General features: G+C 40.4%; 1 protein-coding gene across 3 annotated transcripts in view; it reads left to right on the top strand.

Annotated features, from left to right (window-relative positions):
- The window catches only part of ntrk2a (neurotrophic tyrosine kinase, receptor, type 2a), a 70761-nt gene that overhangs the window by 20337 nt on the left and 23559 nt on the right, over positions 1-26865 (top strand). For all 3 annotated transcript variants that reach the window (XM_058636196.1, XM_058636195.1, XM_058636194.1), the window contains one exon: positions 24651-24839. In XM_058636196.1, the coding sequence (XP_058492179.1) occupies positions 24651-24839 (189 nt within the window). The remainder of the gene's footprint in view (positions 1-24650; positions 24840-26865) is intronic.

Genomic DNA, 26865 nt, shown 5'->3' with positions numbered 1-26865 from the left:
TCCGCCCACGCTGAGTAAGTACCATCGTCATGGAAAACGTAGAGAGAGTCGAGCCGCGACGAGTCGAGTCGTGCCGGAACTGTATCGTGGAAAAGCGACAATAGTGACTGTATTAATCTGCACCTCGCTGCTTCTTGACATACACAGGATTGGATACGTTACCTATTATCGCGTGTGTTATTTTGTTTGAACCTCACAGGGTTAAATGGAATATTGAGAAGATGAAAAGTGAGTGTTTGAGTGTTTAGAGAGGGAATGTAGAATAATCATTGATGATATACTGGGCTCCGATGCTTGTTTTTGCTGTGGATATGTTAAAACTTGTACAGCCTTTATCGTAAAGTCAAAGCCAAAGACTTTGCCGTGATAAATGTTTTATATCCTTCGGGCATGGCTTTCAGGCACACAGCAGAGCCACAAAGAACACAATTTATTTGCAGCTTTAAATGTTACAGGATCATCGCAGGGTTCTGGAGACAAGGAAAGGTAAATTCTCTCAAGCAACTTTAGTTCCTTTGGTACTTGTCAGTGTTGTTTAAGATTCAGCCCGCTCATAAATTAGTCTAAACCTGCCTGATCAATACAGCCTTCCATTCTCGGAGAGGAAACAAATCAGGTTTGGTGAGACTATGTTGTCTCCCTCAGGAGGAAGAAACAATCGTCTGAGTGTGGGCCTAAAATACCACACAAAGGCTCCTACGTTTCACCTAACAACATTTGTATCGCGGCTGAGTCCCCTTTACCACAGATCGGCTCATGGCGATGGGCATCTTGTGAAATTCAAGTGCCAGCAAACTACGACACGCACGGACGTCTTCAACTCAAGCCTTGTTGAAGATAAGGTTCATTTTGCATGAGAGATCCCCCCCTAAAAATTCAGCGCCTGAGACGTCAAGAGAGAAATGTGAGCAGGGAAGCTGACATAGGCCTTTTGGAAGAACAGGTTCCATAAAATGACACTTAATGACCCTCCCAAACGGACTGCAGAGACCAAGCACATCTGACAAACGCCGTGCAGCGTCTGTGCGTGCCGTTCCAAAGCACCTTGAAAGAGAGGGAGGTGGGATTTATGACGCCCAGGTCTGATACAGGAGAGACAGAAATGTCAAGATGGCGGGAAAAAGAGTGATTGAAAGTGAAACTGTCGTAAAGTGGAGGGGGTAAAAAAAAAAGGGAGAAGGATAGAGTGAATGCTAAAATTGACATTTGGCAAGAAATGGGTGAGAATTGCAGAGAGAGAGAGAGGGACGTGGAGTTTAAGAGGAAGCGGGTGTTAAAAAAGTGAGCTAATATAAAAAGTGAGACAAAGAAAGAAAAGGAGGGAGATATTTCTCTCTTGTCCACTTATCAATGATTCATCATTAGTGCGGGTTTCGGTTTTCTCCTTGTTTGGCAGAGTTGCACGCCTCCATCTCTCTCTCTCTCTCCCTCTCACACACACACACACACACACACACAGCTTCTCAGTGGCGATCGATCGATATGACACCTTCAAGGTCAGCACAGCTCCACTCTAGGCCTGAGGCACCACAGAGCATGCTCAGTGCACCCACCACCTCCTCCTCCTCCTCCTCCTCTTCTTCTTCATCATCATCTCTCTGCAGAAAAGTGCGACACGTAAATCCAGCACTTGGGATTTTGATGACCAAAGCTCAGCCTCCCAAAATCGAAGCATATGACCTGAGCGAGTCGAATAATAAAAGCATTTTACAGGTCCGTCATTAGATTTATGACAAGCAGCACATCCAGTGCAAAAAAGATCAGAATTTAGAATTTGGAACATTCCTAGTCTTGTCAATCAAAGGGGGGCGTTCACATCCAGTGTCTAAAAATGCTTTGGATAATCTACAGGTTTGAGTTATTTAAACTTCAAATGGTGTTTCGTTTTAAAGGTTCATCAATCTGCATCACGTGAACTAGCGCGATGTAACTTCTGGTTTCTCCTCATTTCACGGAACGATTGGCAGCCCTGCCTTAGATGAAAGGTTGAGGAAAATTACGTTACGTCAATCTAGAAATATTTCAGTTTCGTGACGGCTGTAGGAAAAAAAAAAAAACATCATTCAGTGGTATTGACAGAAATGTCTGGACGGAAATTTCAATCCGTCCAAGCAGTTTTAATTATTAGAGTTTGGAGCAGGACTGAGAGACAGACAGCAGCGTGTCTGGCATCTGTGAGCTCTGACAGCAGCAAACAACAACATACGTCATGTCCTCTCAGTCAGTTGTAAAATAACAAGGACACGTTAAAGGTCAGTTGGTTGGAGAGTTTGAATGATGTTTGTTTGTTGTTATTGTTGTATTTACGTCAGCATTTCTTCGGCAAGTGTAGCGTCTTGTTTGCAGGTCAGTTGGCTATTTGAGGTAAATGGCCTAAGCTATTACGCTGAGTCACTGCATTGAAACTACGGGTAACTGAATTGCAGTGTTTTTTCCATTACGGAGCTGAATGCCGAAAAATTAAAAATCCAGACATGTAGATCAACTAAAAGAAAGTGTATTTACAGTGTAACTGACAAAGATGAAAGCCAGCTGTAGTTAAAGAAGATGGATAGATCATGCGTATTTCAGCTACACTAAATACTAATAAGAAAACAATATTAATATTTATGAACACGCAGTTCATACAACACAAGTCCTCAAAGGTCGAGTGATTTACAGTCTTGTTTTTGAATGTTTTGTTTTTGTTGGATTATAGTCACCTGACGGCTCGTGTCCACAGACACTTGTGAGCTCATGTGTCTGAACCAAAATGATGTTGTTTATTTACTTGTTTACAGACGTGGCAGTTGTGATTTTGATAAATGATAAAATGATAACCATTTCTCAGTTATGAATGAGGTTCGGGTCAAGGAAAAGATCAAGGCTTTTTCCTCGTGTTGTGTCACACATAAGAGTCTGAACTCCCGTTTTGGCGCCTTGAGATTTGTGATTTGTTTTTCTGAGTGGGAACATCATTTACAAGAATGGCATCATGAATACAATAAATACGGGTTCTATGCAGTTGAAAGGAACAAGAACCAATTGCTGGAGCAACAAAAAAAAAATCCACATTTTATAAAGAATATAGTTTCAGTTGTATTTAATGCTGTAGAAGACTATTTTCACGTTTCAAGTTATCCTTGTATTACCACCATGCTTGATTAGGCCATAGTGCCCTGTGATCCCTGGGTATGGAACATGTCCATGTTAATCTGTTAGAAGGCGTCATGGTTGTGTTTATGATTTCACCCTGTCTCCTGGAATACAAGGAACAATTTTGTTTGTTTTCACATTCTGACGCTTGGAGCTGGAGGAATAATAAAAGTCTAAACGCCTTTGGCAGATCCTGAGGGCAGGGATTGTTTGAAGTTTCTTTTCCAAAGCGATACGCTGCCTGAAGACCTCGTCTGTGCACTTCCAAGACTAAGATGTGCCTTTGGGTTACCGCTTTATACATGTATGTGTACACCTTTAATGACATATTTGAGGGAGTTCAGGGTCTGATTTGAAATGTTTTAATTGCCAACATGTTGGAGATCAATATTGCTCTTAAATCTGTTTCGACAGCTCACCGCTAATGATGATTGCGGAGACATTAATTATTGTTGCACCTAATTGGACAAACCATACCACTCACTGTGCTGCCACAGTTTTCTTACGGCTATTAAACTGAAAAAAGAAAATGTGCCATTGTTTTAGCAGTTATTGCTGTATAATTTCGCTTTTTAAAAACAAACCCAATTTAGTGGAAAAGTGTGCGCACTCCCAAGCTTTTGTATTTTTCTGTAGGTTATCACAGACTTGTCTTTGATAATGCACAGAATGTGGGCGATCATTAATGTCATAAGCCTGTTAGATGACACAGCCGTGACGCCGAGTGCTCTAATAGCAGAGATTTGAATTATTCTTGCCTCTAATTGAACAAACTGTGCTGTCACAGTTTTCTTAAGCTTATCAAACGGAACGGAGAAAAATAGGATAATGTGCCGTTGTTTTGATTTTTACTTTAAATGCACAGAACAAGGAAGCTAGTTGAATTAACAGTAACAAGGTTGGGGCAGCGCATGGACAAGTGGGAAGGGAGCTTGGCTTGTAACCGGAGGGTTGCCGGGTTTTGAGTCCCCACTAAGTCAAAGGGGCTGGGGTACTCTTGAGCCAGGAACCCCCACTTCTCCCTGGGGGGATAGGTTAAGGGGCGACGGTAGCTCAGTGGTAGAGTGAGTCGTCTTTCAACTGGAAGGTTGTGGGTTCAACTCCTAGTCTACGATGTGTCCCTGTGGCAAGAGACCGTGCCGGCAGTGTGTGAATGGGTATGAAAGATGAGTAATGCAAAAATGCAGTGTGAATGGGTAAATGGCAAAGACCGTGGTGTAAAGCAGCTTCGAGTGGTCATCAAGACTAGAAAAGCGCCAAATAAATACAGACCATTTATCATTTAAATGCAGAAAAGTAAAAACAAAAAACATCACCGTCTAAACTCCAGATGATCATCTACTATTTTAAGATAATATGAAAGCACCCATGTGTGAAATAAGGCAATCAAAAGTCTTCATTTTTTTTTGTTAGTGGACAAAAAAGTGTCAGTGAATTGGCAGTGACCATCCACTGGTATTTCTCTCCCTCTCTCTAATCTCATATCTGTCAGAGAGTCCATTGTGCAGCCACACATCAGTTCCTGTCTTGGATTGGTCGGCTTGACCTTTCGCAAACGGCCAGAGAGGGAAAAATGAGATAGTAGGAACTGGGAGTGCCGTGTGGGAACGGAACATTATGTATATTCACAATTTGTGAGCGGCGCAAATGAAATAATTACAGAGCAACCAAATCATGTAAAGCATCATGTTTCCATTTTGAAGCATATAAGGGAGTTTAAAATTGGATTACTTTTTTCCCAATTGATAAGCAGATGACATAAATGGACTTTAAATGCATATAAGGAAAGCTAGGGATCATACAGCTTATTCAGCACATGCACTGTTTACATGTTTATCTCCATATTTAGGACACTGAAGATACACAAGTCTGGGATTTTAGCTTGTCTGGCGGCAGCTGTTATTTTATTAAAAATGTGTAATCATATTTTCAGTGGATACTTTGGCCCTGAGCATTGATCAGACAAGAAATAATGGTTTGTCCATCATGTAATCACTAGATAAATGCCACCTCAATATGCAACAAAATGAGTGCTTTGATTATTGGAAAGTATTTCATTTGAATAACAAGGATTACCATTCTTTTGGCCAGTTAATATTTGGTGGCACTGTTAGCAATGAATACAAATGAACTCCATGATGGCATGTGTAGGAGCAGAAAAAACCTTTTAGTTTTAAAATTTGTAATTGATTGCCAGGAAAATAAAAAAAGTTCTGCCAATGTTTACATGAAAAACAGCAGTTTAATCATACACATAAACGTATAAATATTTAGTACTTACGAGCAGGCAGTGGCTTGTTTTACATACGATAAACAACAACATTAGTAACTGTTACATAGGCTTCTTTGTGCCAAACTGTGTCAACAGTTTTAAGATTTACCTCAGATTCAATTCCTAAAATCAAGGCAATCTATGCAATATTTTTTCACTTGCCAGGCAGTTTTTTGTGTGTGTTTCAGTCCATATTTATCGTAATAAGGTATTATAACTTGTTACTAAGATTGTATTACTGGTTTTGAGTTGAGTTTGATCAACGGCGACAAGCACAAAATGTTTTTTTGGTTTCAAGCACATTATCCTTTGCATTTCTTATGGGAAACAGGTACGAACCAAGCAGATTAATAAATTGTTGTGATCATTATTCATTATATTAATAATCCGAGCACACAAAGTAACGTGTAGCCAGGATTCCAAACTGTGTACGTGTACACGTGTACAGTGTGTGATGTTTTTCTTCAGACAGTGTCCTGTTCTCCAAAGCCAGGCAGGTTCTTCTCAGTAAAAGGTCACAGCTGCCACAAAGTGTGCACATGTGGCATCAATGTGGCTTTTTCTTGACAGTATAGATGTCTTTATGATAAGGTCTATGTTAATGAGGCTGCAGCTATCGATCAGCGTCTAAACACATCAACTTACAAAGTGGCAGTGCTCCTTATCTTTGAATGTAATTTAGAAAAATTACATTCAACCTTTCTATTCTATTCTATTGGATTCCATTAACATTGTATCTGGCTGCTTTAGGGTTGTGTATTTGTGCATCTCTGCACAAAAGAGCCACGTAGAGAGAGAGAGAGAGAGACAGAGACAGAGACAGAGAGAGAGAGTGAGCGATTGAAAACAGCACTACAACAGATAGAGGCGTATTGATGGATTAATTGATTGCTTTGCTCGCCTGTCCAGACTGAGCCAGGATGCCTCAGTCTTCTTGGTCCTGCCTTCCCATCACTGCTGAATGCTAAGGTCAGCAGCTCTGCTCTGCAGTGTGTGTGTGTGTGTGTGTGTATACTTTGTTTCCTCTTTAGGACAATTTTAATCGCATAAACTCTGACCTTGTCCGGACCAGTAGTCCTCATGGAGACCAAAACCTGGCCCCTAATGAAGCAGAACCTGATTTCTGAGGAACTGGTTAACTTTAGGGCTAAGATTTGAATTGTGGTTAGGTTAAGGTTAGCGTTAAGTTAAGGGATAATGCATGTTTAGGCTGTTCAAATGAACGTCCTTAAAAGGATAGCTGCGCAAACCTGTGTGTGTGTGTGTGTGTGCATATGAGTGACAGTGTGAACGTAGATGGAGAGACGAAATATCAGCAATAGTGCTTCAAAGACGAGCGTATAAAATGTGAGAAAGAAGGAGACAGTAAGCTCTCTGTCTTGTTTTATGTGTATGTTAGAGGCAGGACTGTCAATCACAGATGATTTCTTGGTTTGTTTTTCCCCCTACAAGCACGTCTGTGCCTGAATATCCCTTAGTCAGAACGCTCAAGTATTTGTTGGCGTTTTCAACTCAGTCAAATCAGGCCATAGTTTATTGACGTCCAGCGCGTGGTCTATAGCCAACACTAACAATTTGCTGAGTATTTTTCACTGACTCAGTCAAACAAGAGGTAGTAGAAAGACGATGCGCCTGAAAAAAAAAACAAGCAGCGCAAGCAATCATTGCATGAAGTATGTCTTTGTGCAATGTCATCTCTTAGCCAACTTCATGTCTTGAGCTGCCTCTACCATTCCCCTCTCTCTCTCTCCTGTGTCGCCTCAACAACATGTCTGGTGCAAAGTGTGTACGGGTGATTTCTTCCAAAGTGACTTATAAGTGACATATGCTGCCAGCACAGCCATCAGGAGCAACTTGGCGGTCAAGTGTCTTGGCCCATTATTCATGGACAAACACTGTAAACGCCAATCCAATCCAATTTATTTATAAGGCACAAAAAACAACAACAAGCAGTTGACCAAAGTGCTGTACAGCAGTAATTAAATAAATAAAAACATAAAAAGACATAAAACACGTGTGCGGACAACATCTCACCCACAAAGTGCAGAACAGCAGACTCGAAGCTGTCTCCAATGCAAACGGAAAACAGTCTTTAAAAGAGATTTAACCCTCATATTTGACCACTTTAAATAAAAGATTATTCCACACAGATTGATGTCGTTCAGTCAGATTAAAAGAATATGAACCATGTTACAAGACTGTAAATTCATGCATTTTAAGGTGAAGACATGTTGTAATGGTTAGGTTTAGGCCAGAAGTAGTTATGGTTGAGTTTAGAGTCTACAGAAAATGAATGTAAGTCAATGTAATGTCATCCGAAGTCATGGAAACCAGACTCCTGTGTGTGTGTGTGTGTGTGTGTGGGTGAGAGACAAAGACGGCATGGATGTGATGGTGCTCATCAGTGAAAGATGAAGAAAAAGATCAACAAATGAATGTAAGAGAATGAAAGAAAAATGTGAAAGCCTAAGAGAAAGCCTTCGCTCTGCATGTGTCCCTATCATGCTGCTCGTCACTTTCAGAACAACAAGACTACAACAGCTCGTACTGTATGTTAGCAGCACCACAAAGCAGCCAGTTGGATTTACAGCAGCACTTCCTGAGGTCCAGCCTACGTTCAGTTGCCAAGACCAACGATTTTGCTGAGCTGTCCAGGCTTTTCTTAGCTGACATGAGAAAACACACACACACACACACACACACAGAGAAAAATCACATCTCGGCAAGAAGCAGACTGAAGCTGAGGAGGAAAAAAAACAACAAATGTACAGTATGTTCAGAGAATGTGCTGATTTAACAGATGGTACACAGAGTGCATGAAAAGTGTGTTTGTGTGTGCGTCGCTAAATACAGTAATAGCAGTAAAGGAACACTTGTCAGTATGTGCTGTATTACAAACATGGATCGTGTAAAACAGTTGGAATCGGCATTGGAACGGATTATTTACCATTATTGAATGTTACTCTTCCTTATTAGTTCATATGTAAGTATGTTTTCGTCATAGTCCCAGAGAGCTTGTTAAAATAAACTGGACACTGAACTTTTAGTCAAATCAACAACATTCAATTATGACTGAAATATTATAGTAGCAGTATAATGTATAATCCTCTTAGACTTCGTCAAAGTGTAGCTATCTTCAAACGTGAATGAGACAGAATGAACAGAAAGAGAAACACGTTTTAATCCTTTCACACTGTTGCACCGAGCAACTCACATGTTGACGCTTTGTAAAGTGTGTGTGTGTTCTTGTATATGTTACCTCTTCGGGACCTTGACTTTGTTACCAGTAGCCCTCATGGACACTAAAATTTGGTCAAAATGAGGCAGAACCTCATTCTTGAGGAACTGGTAAGGTTTCAGGCTGAGATTTGAATTGTGGTAAGGTTAAGGATTGGGTTAGGCATTCAGTGGTTATGGTTAAGGGTAGGGTTAGATATTAAGTGGCTATGGTTAAGGTTAGGGATAACACTTTGTTTTGGCTGTCCAAATGAATGGAAGTCACTGCAGAGTCCTCAGAAGAATAGCTGCACACATCTGTGTGTGTGTGTGTGTGTGTAATATGAAAGAGAAAAAGTGATTCTGTTTGAGAGATATAGACAGACAACGTTCTTGTATTGTGCGTGTGGGTGCCGTTGTCAGAAGGTCTGCAGCACAACATGGTTGACTTCTGTTGCCCGTTGCATGCTGTTGCCATGGCAACCTGCGTCATTGCCAACCCGCTCTGCTCCCAAAACTAAAACCAAACCAAATCATCGTCACTGTAGCTGAGTCTGTGACAGAAGTGAATCACCACCTTTAGACACACACACACACACACAAATCCACACACACGAAGCAGCACCTGGCGCTGACAAAGGTCAGCAGACAAAAGACGTCCAGTTATAAAGCCGTAGTTCCTCAGTGCAGCGTTAGGCCTCAAGCTGAGACACATTTTGCCCCATTTACTGGCTTTGGTTATGAAGTGAGTCATAGGAAGAAAAAGATTTCTCCCTCCTCCCACAAGGACTCGCACTGATTAGCAGCCAGAAGTGACGTTGACGTTTTTCAGTATGAAACTGTGACAGCAGTGAGTCAGGGAGGCATGCTGCTCCGACACACTGAGCCACCAGTGCATATGATATACAGAAGCATGTTAGAGCGGTCATTTCCTTGCCTCATCAAGGTACTCCTGCAGCTGACAAGTTGGGCCCTGACCCAGTTTTTGGCTTGGCTAAATGCAGGATAGGAAGAAGAAAAAAAACAAGCGTCTGTGATACGAATAAGCCCCTTCTGATGTTACACTCCTTTGCTGTGTCCTGGAATTGTTAATCCACTAAACTTCCACTGTTCCCAAACACGTGCATTCAGCTGAATCGTTGTATTTTGTAGTCCAGGTACAAATGAGAGCCTGAGAGCGGTCTCTGGTGGATTGTTATGAGGTGATTCTGTGACAGCAGCAGAGCAAGGAATCTCAAGAAGCTTTCCTCAGAGCAGCAAACTGTGGGGTTATTGTCTCCACAGTCACACTCTAGTGCTTGTAAAGTGAGTGTTATTGATACATTTCTTGTTTTTTTTTTTCTTGTCAGGCTTAGTTTTAGTCTGCTGCCAAACTGCAACCTTCTCCACAAAACAGAAATGGCAAAGCCAGCTTAAGGGGGAAAGCAGGCTGTTGTTTTTGGCTCACCTCAGCCTGTCTTCTATCATAAAGTGTCAGCTGCCTCGGATGGTTTTCTCCTTTACATTCCTGCGCTGACAAACGTCTCCGCCATTACTTCCTCGGTCTGCCTTTATTTCCACTGCGCTCGCTCCCTAATTACACATCCTTCTTCCCCCAGACCTGCAGCAGCAGCAGCAGCAGCAGCAGCAGCAGCAGGGACAGGGTATAAAATAATAAGCATGTTTTCAGTTACTGTGATATTAAACTCAATCTGAGTCTACTATGCTCTGGCCGGCGGGAGAGGACAGAGTATATAGAGCTGTGATCACTCCAGAAAGATTTTTGACCCCGACCCCGACCCCAACCCTTTCATTTTTCAGTTCCCTTTTCCTTTGGGGGACCGGAGTAATGGTACTATACTGGGTGGAGCTAGACCCACAACAGTCATCTGATTGACAGGTGTTTCTTCAACAGCCACAATCTATCTTCATATAAAGTTTGACAGCTTGTTGAGACAAACCAATTACTGTACTGATTACTGTATGGTCATTATAGTGTCGCTAAAACAACAAAGCTGAATGGTGGCTTCAGGATGTTGTACAGTACGATTGTCTCACTGAGATGCTCAGAGTACAACAGCGGTAATTCAAATTGTGACCATGGGAGAATGTACACATTGCTTTTCTCCGCTCTGTGGATTATTGTGAAACATTGGTGAGTGACGTGAAGCACACACTAGTTCTCTCTGTGGCTGCCACAAACAACAACACGGCGGCAACAACCACATTTATCTATCTTTCACGACTTCAAGTTAAAGACTTGACTTTTAAGTAATTATAGAAAGTGTTCGGGGCAAACCTTTCCTGTTTGTGGAGGGGTGTGTGGTGTCAAAATAGGAACCTCATCTAAATCTATCTAAATATCAATCGTTCTGAGCAGCTTTATAAAAAAAAAAAACAGTATGTGTAGCCAACATGAAGCCATGTTTGTTATTGTACTAACTCAACATATGCACTGAGCACACATGAGGCTGTGATGTTATTGCATGTTATATATTTCATAAAGAAACATGCGGCTGGTTATCGTTGATGAAAAGTGGGAATGACTGTGTCCATTAAATGCGATGGTTGAGGTTTACGTTTAATCTTATTATTATTAAGTTGAGTTAGTCTGGACTTAATTGCATAAGTGATCACACAAAGATGGTGTTTGGGGGATGAGTTGTGTCGACATGACCTCAGTTTTTGAACCTGTTGTGTCAGACATGATAAAGTACACATCGTAACTCCAGGATATCTGCTGCTGCACTGATGTGAGGAGCATGACTAATTTACTAAACCTCTCTCTTCTAATATCAGATGTTCTAACCTAGAAGATATTTAACACTCATTTTATCACTTTTATACTAAATTGTCCATGGTACTGACACTTCAAACAACTAGACCTCTCTCCAACAAATGCAACTTTTTATTATTTTTAATTTCTTACTATTATTATCATTGTTGTCGTTATTATTTCCCAGTTTAATATTATTATTTTGACATTTGTGTTGTTTTCTGCCCTTACAGTTGTTTTGGGTTTTTAAGTTTTTTTGTTTTTCCCTTCAGGCTGTGTGTTATTTCAGAACATCCCAGTGGAGATGGTCTCACGCTAAAGGAGATGGACACACAAGAGACTGAAAGAGAGAAAGATGTACTGTATGTGTGTGTGTGTGTGTTCATAAGAGAGAGAGAGAGAGTGGGGAGAAAACAGGAGCAAGGAAATGGCAGACGGTGAAGGAGAGGGGAATCCACACATCAATCAATGTAAATGAAGGAAGTGGGCTCTGTAGGGAGGTCACAACACACCCATAGACTTACCCCACCCCCACTGACACACACACAGAACTCTCCCACTATACAGTTGTAGCACAGCTCTGCACAGCTCTAAAATCTTCATTTTTAAGAGAGGAGTCTGGTGTACTTAGCGACCGCACTGTCGAAAGCCGGTGATTTTGAGCCGCATCACAACCCGTTTAGCCGTATTTCAGTTCAGTGACTGTGTCAGACGTAGTCTGTGCTCCGGTCACGCAGGAAGTACTGAACTAATCTAGTTAATTAACTGATTCGAATGATTCAGTAGACTTAAAACAACTGCTTTGCTCATCACTAGTTTGTGTGTCTGCGTATAAAATGACAAACGATCAAGGCAATGTTGTGAAAAGACAACTCCTATAGTAAAGGAAAAACCACCCAAACCACAGAGACTTGAGCCGTGTCACAACTGTGTAGTGGAAAATACACAGGTCAGGTACAGGCTCATTATTAATTTTTCAAGGTAGAAGAACCAGGTAGAGCCCTGGGACACAGCAGCCTGATCATCCAATCAAAAAGATTCTTCAGAGACACATAAAAGCCTCACAGAGGATGAATCATTCAGACGAGAGGAGCAGAAACAGCCATTAACCTACATCTCCCTCCTACCTCCACTGAACCCTCTCTCGACAAACTGCAGCTGATTTTGTGCACCGCCATGCAGACCCCGCGCGCTGAAGACCAGTTCACAACGTTCCTTCATACAGCTGCACAGCGCCAAACTGCACGTAATAAAGGTCATTAGAGAGGGAGGCACTTTTGCTGTCAAACTGCAGCATAAGCATTAAATGAGCGGTGCAGGTACAGTATTCACCACCACACCGGTCAGAACGTCCCACACTTCCAGCACAGAAAAGAGGGTTTTTCCTCCCCGTCCACCACCAACAGCTCTGTAAACATGTGTGGTGCGGTTTTGAATAAATATCTAATGGTGATTATTTTGAATGAAAATGATTCGCAATATGAGAGGCAAGGTTACTTCTAAAAAAATTATTTTGATTTTCATTTGATTAACATATTTAAAATGATTACCGTGTGATATTTGTGCACCTCTGTGAGAAACAAAGATGTTTTCAGCCAGGACAATGTTAAATCTAAATTTTTCACTCATTTTGGCTTTAAGAAATATTGCGCATGCTATTTGAAAATTGCAGCAAGCTGTATTGTATGGAGCCCGAGACATGACGTGGGGGAAAAAAACCTCAACAAACAATTAATTTGTTCCCAATAAATAGGTATAATGTGCGCACGAAATGAATAATATTAATAACGTTCTTGTGAATTTCATGGACAGTAAAGCGAGCGAAGAGGGCTGAAGCTTCGGGATGGACAGAGATAGTGTGATGGAGTTTTATTTTTGGTTGGGAATGACTTATGAAGATATTCTCAAAAGCCTGGCATCACAAGTGTCGTGCCAAGGTACGGGGCACCTACTCAAAGTGGGCGGAGTCATCACTGTGCGGCTGCATGAAACTACCTTGACTTCGTTTTACCCACGACACACAAATGAGTGACTTGTGTAGCAGTTGTTTTCAGTGTAACAGAATCATTAGAATCAGTAGGCAGGGTTTGTCGCTAAATACACCAGACTCCTCTGTTAAACAATGAGATTTTAGACTGGAGACTAGATTGTTAAGTCTTTTTAACTGATCTACAGTTCGACACTGTTCGTCTTGATTATTGTGCCGGACGTCTTGCTCATGCCTCTTCCTGTGACGGCAGTCTGTGGCGCATAGTATTGTCTCAGCTCGCTTGGAACCTCGCCAGAGGAGATACTAAAAAAACTACCAGGTACCAGGTAATATTGCTAGTGGAAATGCAAAATAACCATGCAGAGTCGAGTCGAGTCGAGTTAGTGGAAAACGTGCCACATTATTCTGTTTAATTGCTTCTCGCTAATAATGATTCCATGCAATGCCAGGCTTTTGAGATGATCTTTTTTCCCCATGTCCTGGGGCTCTGTGGTATGGCGATTTCAATACAATTCCGATCAATTATTCAGCCCTACTATAGATCAAAGATAGATCTTTGTCTTTTTTTTTTCTTTTTTGACAGTACAAGATGTTGACACTTCTGTCAGCGTTCAGTACAGGCACACCCTGACACACACAAGATCAGAAATGAAAGTCTCTTCAGTTTGCCCTCCACCCATCCTTCTTATCTGAACAAGAGATGCAGTCATGCACAAAGGTTTCTCTGTAGTGATACACGTGAGCACACTGTCACAAACTAAGAGACATACATACCGTACATGTATAATAAGGGTAACAGTTTGGGCTGCCCTGGACTTTTACTGTGTCCCTGTCTTGTTTTAAATTCCACATACACAGTCACAGTGATGAACATCTCAGTTACATTATGTGCTCACACCCACAAAAGCATACATAAATTAATAATTACATGCACATGTCATGTGCTTAAGTGCATCACATATGCGTGGCGTGTCCACATAGGTAACAGGCTACCTCCCGCGCGTGTCACAGATGGTGTCGGCTGAGATTGAGGTCAGGGCAGATGCGTAAGGAATATTTGATTGGAGGAGTTTTTCGGGACGCTTTGAGTGGTGTGAGGGAAGATATCACAGTTTAATAGAGTAAAAAAAAAACGTGTTTATCCCAAAACCTCAGACAACCAAATTGGTCAGCAAATTTAATAAGGAGAAAAAAATAAAGACGCCAGCTTATGTTTTCAGATAACTGATGCTTTTAAATTGCATTATCTTAAGAGTGTGCACTTGATTCATGTCTGCATCCATTAATAACTAAAAAAGGGGGCCTGTGCACTTTCACTGATGCATAAAATTCCACATTTCAAGTGGTATTATTGACCATACTGTAGCGTTCTAGCTGTTTAAACTGTATATTGTGTTTATATTATATGTATAATTTACTTCTTTACTGTTAGAGTCACTTTCAAACTACTTTGAATAGTATTTGGTGTGTGTTTTTTCCCAAGGAAATTGTTAGTTAGTGTAGCACTGGAGATAAACTCCCACAGCTCTGCGAAGCCTTTGCAGTGTGAGAGTATGGGAACCGGGAGCAAACTGGGAGTTGTGATTGATTGAACCTTTGCATTGTTTCATTTAGAAAGTTTTGTTCATTTGTGTATTCACAATTTTTTTTTTTTTTTTAATTGAGTTCTCATAATTAGAATAACGTACCATGTAACAATCCATTTGGGGCTTTAAAAGGGGGAAAACAAATAAATCCACCAAAGTGCTAATTAGAGACCATTAATTCAGAAATCAGAGTGAAGAACGTTTGATAATAAATTATTTTGAAAACAAAATAATACATTTATGAAAACAAAAGTTGTCTTTATTTGTTTTTGTACTATAAAAGTATAAAACAATTAAAGCAACCCAGAGGCCATTTAGGATAAAAGTAAACAGACTGAGAAGATTAGTGTGTACGTGTGTGTGTTCTTTTCTGCCATAAAAAAATACTATTTTCTAGTTTCAAATCAATCGTTAATAAGTTCTTATCACAATTGTTATCAATATTGACTCATTTTTAATAATATGACCCTTTTGGCCTTAATTTCAGTTAAGGGTTATTGAAAAGTGCTCAACAAAACTCAACGGTACAATTAGGAGCTATGAGTTTTTATTCTGTAAATTGCAGTTCCTATTTTGAACAGCATGTATTTGCTTGTTATAGCATTTAAGCTTCTTTGGGGTTTTTTTGCACACAGTTATACTTAAGTACATTCATGCGTCTGTGTGACCACTGTGAATGACACACGAGATTTCTTGGGAAAGGTTTTTGTCGACATTTGAGCTAAAAAGAATGGTGGAAATGCTAACACTGTGATGGTGAATATGAATGTGGTTTGTTCTATCTTATTTTGTCCTTTTTGTTTTGTATGTTTTTCTGTTTCACAGTTTTAACTAAATTGTTATGGAGTGACCATTATCATACCTCATTTTTATCATGTGTGTCCATCAGCAGTGCTAAAGCTCCCCCCCCACATTTTACCAGAACATTTAAGTCACTATTATTCCTCTCTGCAGTCGGGTTGCAAACAACATGTCTGAACTGGTTATAAGTCATGTCATAAGCTGTATGACGACTTCTGGCCTTGATCCACATCCATAATCTCTGTATTGTGACATTAAAGCTGCGTTTAAGAAGCTATTCTGTACATTTTTTTTTTTAAAGGCTAATTTGAAAAAGATATTTCCTTCTTCAGAGGAAAGTTTCCTTTTCAATAAAACTATTCATTTATTGGTGTCTCTCATGTGTTAATGTGTCTTTTTCAACTGAAAGTGCAAAAGCTTTTCAGTGTGTCATACACATTTTATGCTCCCTATTCCTTTATCTATCGGGAACAAAAGGCTCAGTTGGACACAAACCAAATAAATGTGTCCACTCTGGTTTTTGAAATGAATGCCACATCCAAATCCTCTTTTTATTTTCTCTTTTCTGTAAATTCTATTTTCCTTGCTTGTGTCTTTGACACTGGTCCTTCTCTTAACTGGGGCCACCAGTTGTATACATGAAGTCAAGGCTTTTTCTTTTGTACTGCTCACACTCGCAGGGATATGCCAGCGTTGTAAACGTGCCTGCAAACTACAGATACTTGTGCGAGTTCAAGACTCATGACAGTATGTATATTGTTTGTGGGTATTTCTTGGCAGAAATGAGGAAACATATAGGTGATGATCATCATTTTCTGGTTATGAATGTGGTTATGATTAGGCACAAAAGGCATCTTATAGCTCCCGCATCCATAAAACAAACCAACATGTCCTCATAAAAGCATTGTAGAAACACCACAAATGCCTCCATATACAGGTGATTATTTTGTCTCAAACACTTTAAAACTATGGCACGATGAAACTATTTGCCACACTGTTAAATTCAGCTCTTTCTTTCTGAACAGAAAGTAAAAACACAACCATGGTTTATTAAAAAGTAAAAAAAACTACCTCCATACCTATACAGGTGGAAAGCCACAACATCGCAGCTTTTTTTTCTTACTTTTATTTACTTCCCTTCTTCACTTTCACACCTCTGACCTCCTACGTCGGAAGCGTTGGTCTTCCAGCGTGTTACGAGAGGAGGATGTGGAGGAAAAACAAGAGGATGACGGACGAAAGCAGGATGGAAGACACATGCATGGAGATGAGGAGAAGAGGAAATGTCTATTTTTAACAGTGGATAGTACAGAGACATGGGAATATGATAGGCCTCTGTATTAGGACAAAGAGGGGAGGGATTTTGGCTTGTGGAGGCAGATTCATATAGATGTTTATCTAACTGCAGTGTAGAGGAAATTCTACCCACCTACTTCATCCATCCCACCAATTCTCTGTACTTTCCTCTTCGTTAACCCTTCTCCTTCTGCCCGTGTCTCATCCATCTACTCTTTGTCAGAATTTCAGTAGTTTCTCTCGACTCATGTTGTATGTTAATTTCAAAAGTATGTTGAATGAGACATCCAGTAAATGATCTAGATTCAGGAACAGAAACAAAAGTAAAAACTGTGACAGTTCCTCACATGTTTTATAAACATTGAGAACTTAACATCATTATTTCTTAATAAGGACATTAAAAAAATTAAGCTGTTGATGATGATGTACAGTAATGAATGCTGTTTCATAAAAGAGGAGGTGGCAATGACCAATAGAGCACAGGCCAGATTTTAATTAAGCTCTGCTTTCATTCACTCAAGTCTTAAAAAAAAATAATCCCATTTTATGATTGGTAAAAACATCATATAGTTATTATTTGGAAAGTGTTTAAACTCTTAAAATCTATCTCATCTACTTACCAAACTGATTCAGATACCAATTCCTGCACGGACACAATGTATGTGAGAAAAGTCTTCAGACTCATTTCCATGATTTCATTCCTTCCCGTATTTTTAATCAAATTTATCCTGCAGGTTTTCAGCCAAACACTCAGTAAATCTGCAGCTCCTCTTTCCTTGCACTTTAAATGTTGTCTCCTCCGTGTGTCTCACCCCTCCGTTGCTCTTCCTCCTGGATCAATAGATTACTTCCTCTGTTCGGCAGGGTGACAGCGAAGTTTAGAGACCATTGGGTTTATGTTACAAGTCATCTGTGAGTGTGCGATTGTGTGTGTGTGTGTGTGCGTTTGCAGAAATTGTGAAGGACTTAAGGGGTCATTGAGGTCTTTGGGTAAATAGAGGCAGCATCCAGAACAGACAGAATTAGAGGTTTTAAATGAAGGTCATTTCATGCCTTTAATAAAGAATTTGGTTGTCATATTGTGGCCAAGTGTTTATTCCGACTGTCAACTGTTTCTGTCACAAGATGTGCACTTGGCAGCTCACGGCAACTGAGCAGAGAAAAGCCGGACACTTGTCTGTTCAATGTTGCTCTAACCCTTCTGTTACCATTTGGCATGCATGCTCCTCATTACCGTAACTCCTAGACCTAGTTTGTGATATCTAGAAAATTCTAACTGGCAATCTGTACAGGGTGTGACCCCGCTTTTCACCCAAGGTCAGCAGAGATTGGCACAGCACCACCCACGACCCTCGTGTGGAGGATAAAGCGGTAGAAGACAGATGGATAGCAGAGAAATAAAGCTTTGCGCTCATATACTTGTCATTACGGTAGCCCCTCAGGACAAGCTTCTCATTACCGTAATTCCTAAACGGTTGACTAACTGCCAGATATAGAAAGTGAAAGTTATCTTGGAAAAAGGGGCAATTCCACAGCCATAAAATCTAAATAAATCCATTATCATGACCGTCATAAGAGGGTTAATCAGTGTGTTCTTGATATCTAGTGTAGTCCATCATCATCTCGTAAGTGTCTGAACCCTTTGCTTTCACCAGCCTTACACTCTGACCTCGCCGACCTCTGCCAATAGAATAATACACCGTTATCTGCCAACAACTGTTGTCAGCGCCCATCGCTGCGCTGACAGACAGGCTCTGATGAATTTAGATCCTCAATTAGCCTCCCTCCATCCATCACCACGGGCAACAGTAAATGGCTTCAGTTTGTCAGATGTGTGTCCAGTGAGCATAAGAGAGAGATCAATACTGTCACTCAAAGTCATTGTTTTAACTCAGTTACAGTGTAAATCCCTGCCATAAAACTCCTGCTCTGCTCCAGTCCCCAAACCCCCGGGCTCTCACAGCAACACTGGTGTCACAGCAGCAACTGAAGGAGCTAATGAATGGACTGTCCATATGGGCACCTCTGTCGCTGTGTAACACTGTGTTGACATCAGTGTGTTAAATCTATAGCTACCTGAGCTCTATCTTTGCCCATTTTCCTTGCAGAGAGTGTGTGTGTGTGTGTGTCTCTGAATTCCTGCAGAATGTTCTAGAATGTGGCCATTTGGCTGAAACACAGCTGATTAAACACACATTCTGCTTTGTATGTATCCTGGAGCAACAAGATCCTTGTGTGTTACTTACATTCAAACAAGAGAGATTTCCCCACGTCAAATAATTGCTATATGCTGACAGAACAAGTGTCTCATTTCCAGCACCCAACATAAACCTTTAATAATAAAACGGGCCCTGTGGAGTTGAGGTCATTAATTTCACAATGTCATTATTCATGACCAGTGATGCCCATTTCTTGACAGAAACAGCTGCTCATTCACATCCAGGGCCATTCGTGTTGGTACACAAAGCTGATCAAAGTCATCCAGTGTCATAACCATAGACCAGGGCTCTGCAACCTCGAGTATTAAAAGAGTAATTTTTGTCCCTTCTCCTCTCAAATAAATGTAATCTGGAGCCGCAAAACTTATTTGATCCATAAAACGAAGATAACATCACAGAAGTGGAGGGAATTTGGATGGAAAAACTTGATTAGGTACTTTATTACACCTTCTCAGAAGTCTCACTATGATGATAATTCCCCTGTCTGCTGGAGGAACTGTGGAAATCAAAATGCTGACCACTACCATGTTTTCTGGGACTGTCCTGTCATTAAGGGCTACTGGAGAGGGATACATAATGCTCTATGCATGTATGTTTTGCCCGATGTGAATGTCTGTTTCTGAATGTCAATAAAAAATAAATTATAAAAAAAAACAAAAAACGAAGATAACATCAGGTATAAAGTTTAATATATAAATATACTACAGATAAAAAAAAAACATAGTTTTTTTTGCATTAATGAAATCTAAAAAGTAAAACTTCTTTTAAATAAATACTGAAAAATGATTTGGATTTTATATAGTTCATGCTTGAGAAAACCTGCTGGCATTATTATGTGGATCCAAAGATTGACAGGACCGTTAATGTGTACGTCCTTATGTACAAATGACTTCATTTAAGTGCTGGGAATGTCTCTGCACATTTCAAAACACAGGTTTGTCGGGTTCTGGGACGTTTTCAATATCGCATTTGACATAGATATAGGATGTGACGCATATTTATAGTGGGCGAAATATTAGACTATTTTCATTTATCGTAAGTGTTCACTTTGAAAGAAATAATGAAAGAAAATAAAGATAAAAAATTTCTGGGGGATATAATGGTCTCAATCACTTGTTTTGTGTAATAAAAACCTGGTTGCAAATTCTGAGGCCTCAAAATGGGAGTTCCAAATCATTTCGGGGGACCAGCTGCCACTTGACTTTATCGAAATGGTAATGGATTTGGCTGCTTAAAATAAACACATAAAAAAAATGATTATTATCAATTATTGACAACTTAATTTTACCCAAATAAACCTGATCTATCCATCATCCATCCATTGCTGCCGCTTTATCCTCCACTGGAGGATCGCAGGGGGTGCTGCGCCAATCTCAGCTGACATAGGGTGCTCCAAAACAACCATTCACTCTCACATTCACACCTACGGTCAATTTAGAGTGACCAATTTACCTAATCCCCATATTGCATGTTTTTGGACTGTGGGAGGAAGCCGGAGAACCCGGAGAAAACCCACGCACACACGGGGAGAACATGCAAACTCCATGCAGAAACGCCCTTGTTCCAACCAGGGCTCAAACCCGGGTCTTCTTGCTGCAAAGGCAAGAATGCTAACCACTACACCAACCGTGTGGCCCAGATCTGATCTAATTATTTAAAAATGTATTCAACCAATAAGGTTTTGTTTCACCGTTTGCACTTCTGTCCATCCATTGCTCAATCTGAGAAATTCCAATCTCTCAATCAAAAACTACCACCGATTTCATTGACATTTGATGAATGACCCAAGGGAGAATCATTTTAGAGTGAATTGTTTCTGTGATGGTACATAGAGTTTTAGCCGCACACGCTCTCCAACTGAGTGCGATTCCCATCGTATGTTATCCCTGTGAGGGGACAGGTTCATGCAAAACATTGAAATGCTGTGATTCACTTACTTGGCGAGAACTTGCGACATCACTGAAGAGGAAAATAGATAATTTCTGAGGCTAATTACATATGTACAGAAATCTGCATCCCTACATGGAGCTAATTTAGGGAAAAACATGTATCTGCCGGTCCTGAGTGTCTGAATTTCCATTCACTAATTTAGAAGACTTGGACGAAAACACAGTGCACCCGGTGGGAAATTAAAGGAAGAAGTGAATTTTCTGGTTTGAGATTAGTCTGAAGACTGAAGCTTACTAAACCACATACTCCATACACACATTGGCTGTAGCTCTTGCTGGTTTGAAAATGTGATGCCATAAACAAAAACCTAGCGGTAGATGAAACATAAAACATAAAAATGTCTTAGATAGCAACCAACATGCTGAAAATGACGATAATTTATAATGCTCAGCGACATGCTTGATTGTTTTAGTCAATGGTTGTAAAGATCTACAGCATGTTTTAAAGGGACAGTGCACACCTTGTTTTTGCTCCCGCCAAACCAGTTCCCATTTAACACGGATTTTGCACCAAAACCGCATCCTGAAATCAGTGCTGCTCAACCAATTGTGAATAAGACATCATGTGTCTTTTTTGTGGTGCTAGGTCTGGCTCTGTGAGACAACTCCCCATCAAACAGCAAAGAGCCCGAGTCGCCATCAGTTTAAACATCAGCTCCATTAACAGTGTTGGGTCAAGAGTCATGACCTGACCCCACTTATACCTTCACCTCTCCTGTCCATCTCCCTCTTTTCCTCTCATCACCTCTTCTCCGCAGCAGCGTTACATCCCCCTTTTACAGTCCCTGTGGACACATGGGCACACGCACACACACACACACACACACACACACACACACACACACACACACACACACAGACTCTTGTTGCCCCTCAGCTTAACGGCATTTATAACGATCTGACCCTGGGACCTCTTTGTGTTAATGATCTTCAGCCCCTCCCAATACGCACACACACAAACACAAAAACACACACTAACTGACAGACAATAATCTGCATGTACGTCACGTATTTCTCTCCCTTTGTTACGCTGAGATAAAATCAGTGGAAGAGTGCAGGTAAACTACGTGAATAACAGATGATTTTGCTGGGGACAGAACATTTCTCCAGTGAGAGACAATTGTCTCCTGACTGTTCTTTAGGACTGTTGACTGCAGATTGTGAAATGATGTTTCACATTTAAGAGAACAGAAACAGGAAAGTATATAATTTTTCTAAAGCACCAAAACCAAGAGTAAATTAAAATCCTTTTGAATTCCATTCATCATGAAGGATGTATTTGAAGGGGGGAAAAAACAACTTTTTTCTTTAACAAATCAACCAATATAAAAAATTTTCTGGTATTTTACTTTGTTGACCCTTAACAAGAGATTTACTGTACTGTATATTTTTAAAATTATCTTAAGAATTTAATTTGCCTGTTTGGGCTGGCAAAATTTGCATTCTCATTCTCTTAAGGTTAGGGATAAGGCTTTTGAAGTGAATGGAAGTCAGTGCTGTGTGTGTACATTTCTGTGAGGAAAAGATTTGACTGTTGGGACATTTTGACCTTGTGAGGACATTTTTGTCACTCCTTCCAACCAAATTTGAGGGTTTGGACTTGGGGTTAAAACTTCAGAGTACATTCACAGTTTGTTTACATATTGATGTGTGCATTTAAAGCATTTTTTGTTCCCCACAATTGTTCCTCCTGCTCACAGTGGTCACTAACGCAGGAAACAAAACCCCCCCCAGTAAGCATCTGACGTGAGAGCGATTACTGTAAAAGCAAATTTCAACAACCCTCTTTGCTGGAACATTATCTTCAGATAAAGCAGTAAATCTTCAAGTGTTTTCATATGGGCATTTTGATATCCTTTACACTTGTTCCAAGTATAAACAGTGAGCAGTAAAACGACTCTCTCTCGCTCACTCTGTGCATGAGTGTTATTGTTTGCCTTGGCTCTCAACCTAAAGACACAGAAAATTAGCAGCAGTGTCAGGCGGGTTTGCTATAACTGGCAAACTTGTGAATGTGTAATCTGCCACATGGATTGTTTTCACCCTCCTAATTAGAAAGTAACAACACTTTTGTTGGCAAATCAAAAGAGATGTCTGTAAAAGAAAATAATAAAAAGGGTTGGACGCAGCGTTTGAGTCATGCCATCCCACCTCTCTTCTGTTTTCACTCCGTTTTCTGTTGTTGAAAACATGCATTTAAATATCTGGCATTGATATGAGAAAGATTACATTCCAGAGATAGAGATGGATAGTCTAGCGGAAAAATATACTGTATATATATATATATATACACATATATATATATATATATATATATATATATATATATATATATGTATATGTATAATTAAAAGAATAACCCACCATGGAAACATCTGATAGAGTATCCGCTGCTCTCTAATCTTATTGGACTAGTAACTCATTTTCCAACATGTGGGAATTCACAAATTTGTTCTCCTCCAAACACAAAGGTCAAATCTTTGAGAGCTGCCACCTGCTCTCATCATCCACATCCGACAAGCAATAACACTGCAAGGGTTACTTTTCCAGTTGACCTCAGTCCTCACGGAACAGCTTACAGTGTCGGTACACATTAAAATGTGTGGGTTGGCCTGTGCATTGGGACTTATGTGGTTAGCCTTAGGTTGAGCCTCCCTTCACCTCGAGATTTAATGGGGTTTGTCCTGACATTTCCTACATGTTTCAGTGTTGTCAGGGGGTTAAGTCATCAAGCTTTGTCCCCCAGCTCTGTTTGATGGAGAATCCTGTCTGAAATACTGAATACAATCCTGCATTACAAAACAGACACAATGTGCTGTGTTGCTATTTCAGGTAGAGCTGAGACAAGAAATATGATCATTGTAATCCTGAAGGGTTGCAAAGCTTTGGCGTTTCTTTCCTGTTTTTATTGAACCGCATGGCTTTCATTTTGAGAGCACTAACTTAATTTTACTTTTTTAGATTTTGTACTGATTTACTTCCAAATCCTGCACCTTCAAAGCTGCACACAGATATATCTATGGTAAAAAATTAAAATAGGAAAGAAACTTAATCCAAATTATAGACACTTATAATAGTGTGAGGATTTTATAATTTCAGACAATAGGTAAAAATACTACATTCACGTAGCCTAACAGGAATGTGGACCTCTAAGTGAGCTTGTTGCATGAGATCCATTTGTCCTCTCTTGAAACTCTAATGTGATCAATAATAACTGCTTACTTCCCTGCTTTATGATCGCATCGCCTCAATCTCTGCTAACAACAGCTTAACAACTTAATGAATTCTCCTGCGTTCCACTATTAACATGGCCGGCATGCGTGCTGACTATTTTTTTTTTTTTTTTTTTTTCATTTTACATGTGTAAGACTGTTCTCAGCCGCTGTGAAGTTAAGGTAAACACACTGAACTGACTCTCTGTGCTCTCTCAGGAGCGTCCTCAGTGATCAGCAACGACGATGACTCGGCCTCTCCTCTTCACCACGTCTCCAACGGCAGCAACACTCCCTCGTCTTCAGAGATGGGCCCCGATGCCGTCATCATCGGCATGACTAAGATCCCCGTGATAGAAAACCCTCAGTACTTCAGGAGCACAAACAGCCTGCTCAAGACCGACACATGTAAGTGAAACAAAAACCTATCTCCATGTAACCAAATTAAACTATGCTGGGGCAGAAATATGTCTTAATCAGTTATGAGGTATGCCCGAGTATTCAAGTGTAGGGGGGGGGGGGGGGGGGGGGTTACCATGGCAACACATTTCCTCATTGTCACAGCAATGACCTTGAAGCTGCCAATTTAAACTGTGAAATAGGAAGTACATTTCTGTATGTATTATGTATATGGGTCTTCTCGTGTGTGTGTGTGGGTGTGTTAAAGCATAAGCTCTGCACAAATCCATTCATGAATCTGACTCCATGTGTCACTCACAAACATACAGCAGATTACCACAGGCAGCAGTGATGTTTTCTCAGGGTGAACTGCTTCAGTTTGATACACGGAAAAATTCCCAAAACAAGAGAGACAAGAAGGAGTCACAGAGACAAACAGAAACTGAAGAGAGAAACACGGGGGGGAGACCAGAGGGAGATGGAGTGAGAGCAGCAGTCAAACAGTCAGGCAGAAAGCACACAAGAATATTGACCTGGTCCATCAACATGACATTATGATTATTGGCAAGTAATAAAAGCTTCTCCAGGCTTTGGCCTTGTGCTCCACTCTAAATTATGAAAGTACGTGTGTGTGTGTGTGTGTGTGTGTGTGTGTGTACCATCACGCTCTTTTTTTGTTGAGGGCAAGGTTGATAATGGAGGACTGGGAGTTGACCCCTTTCGGCCCTGCGATATAACGAAAAGATAAACTGGGATTTACAGCACAATGACTAGAATGAAAGCGCCGGGAATCAATGCAAGTCAATAATGCCCTGCTGTGTGTGTGTGTGTTTTTAATATATAACAGCCATTACAGCTATTACTCTGTGTGCGTCTTTGACTCAGCAGCATAAATACTGAAAGTATGTGACGGATTGTTTGGCACTCAAATCCGTATAATAGCTTTTGATGGAGACAGTTTTGGCAAAGTGGCGTTAGGGTTGTATGCCAGGAACAGAACACAACACAACAGAACAGAACAGAACAGAACTCTTCTTAAACAGCAGCCTTAACCAGCTTGTGGCCTGTAATGCTAAGTGCAGGAATCAGCAGTGGGTACACATTTCTTTTGAAAGACGGCACAGACCTCCTCCTGGCACCGATGAAACTACAATTACTCCGCAGAGATGACGAAGCTGTATGTAATTATGGGAATTGTTGCAAAGCTTCAGCTGTGGAGCTTACGTCGGAACTGAGCACCTCTTTAGTATCATCAGAGGAGTTAGCATTGTTGGAGAGAGTCTCCCATTCGTGATTAAATAGTTACAGTAAATATGTAATATAGGTTTCAGCTGCAGTTTGTGTTGTTTGCTTAATTATGGTGCATTTACACAGACAGTTAGTGCCAATTTTACAGAAGGAGAAACCAGGAGATGAGCATCCACATCTCGCCAACAAATGGTTGCCAACTACTGCAAGACAAATAAGAAGCCATGGCTTCAAACCCCAAGTCCAATATTTACATATTTCAATAATAGTCAGTTAGTAATGAATAGAAAAGGAGAACAGGGGACAGAATACCCAAACACACAAGTAAATAAATACAGGAAAATAGCAACCATAAATGTAAAAATAAATAAATAAAGTAACTTGCCAGATCCTTGTAACAAGCAACTTTATCTTATAAAATGAGCCCTCCAATGAATACAATCTTTGATTTTACAAGCAACTTTGCAGCAATGCATGCACAGAAAAACCAAGTGTAATATAAATCTCTCTCTTTTGGGGAAAATTCAACCAGAATCTGATTGACTTTGGAGTTAAATATTATTAAGTGAAATGTATTTGATTAAAAAAAGATGAATACCAATCTTAATACGAAATGTATATGTTGTTAAACTATCAACAGCTGCCACAGGTCTGTAATGACACATCACTGACAGATGTATAAATAGCATTTCTGAATAGTTGCGGGTCCCATAAAAGGACTAATGCCTGTACTTTGTGTGGTGTTTTATCTCAGCGGCACCTGCACCTTCCCACTGCGGGAGTCTTC

This window comes from Solea solea, chromosome 8 (genome assembly GCF_958295425.1).
Source record: "Solea solea chromosome 8, fSolSol10.1, whole genome shotgun sequence".
Taxonomy (NCBI): Eukaryota; Metazoa; Chordata; class Actinopteri; order Pleuronectiformes; family Soleidae; genus Solea; species Solea solea.
Note: the sequence above shows the minus strand (reverse complement) of the source record. Positions and strands in the feature narration are given on the sequence as shown.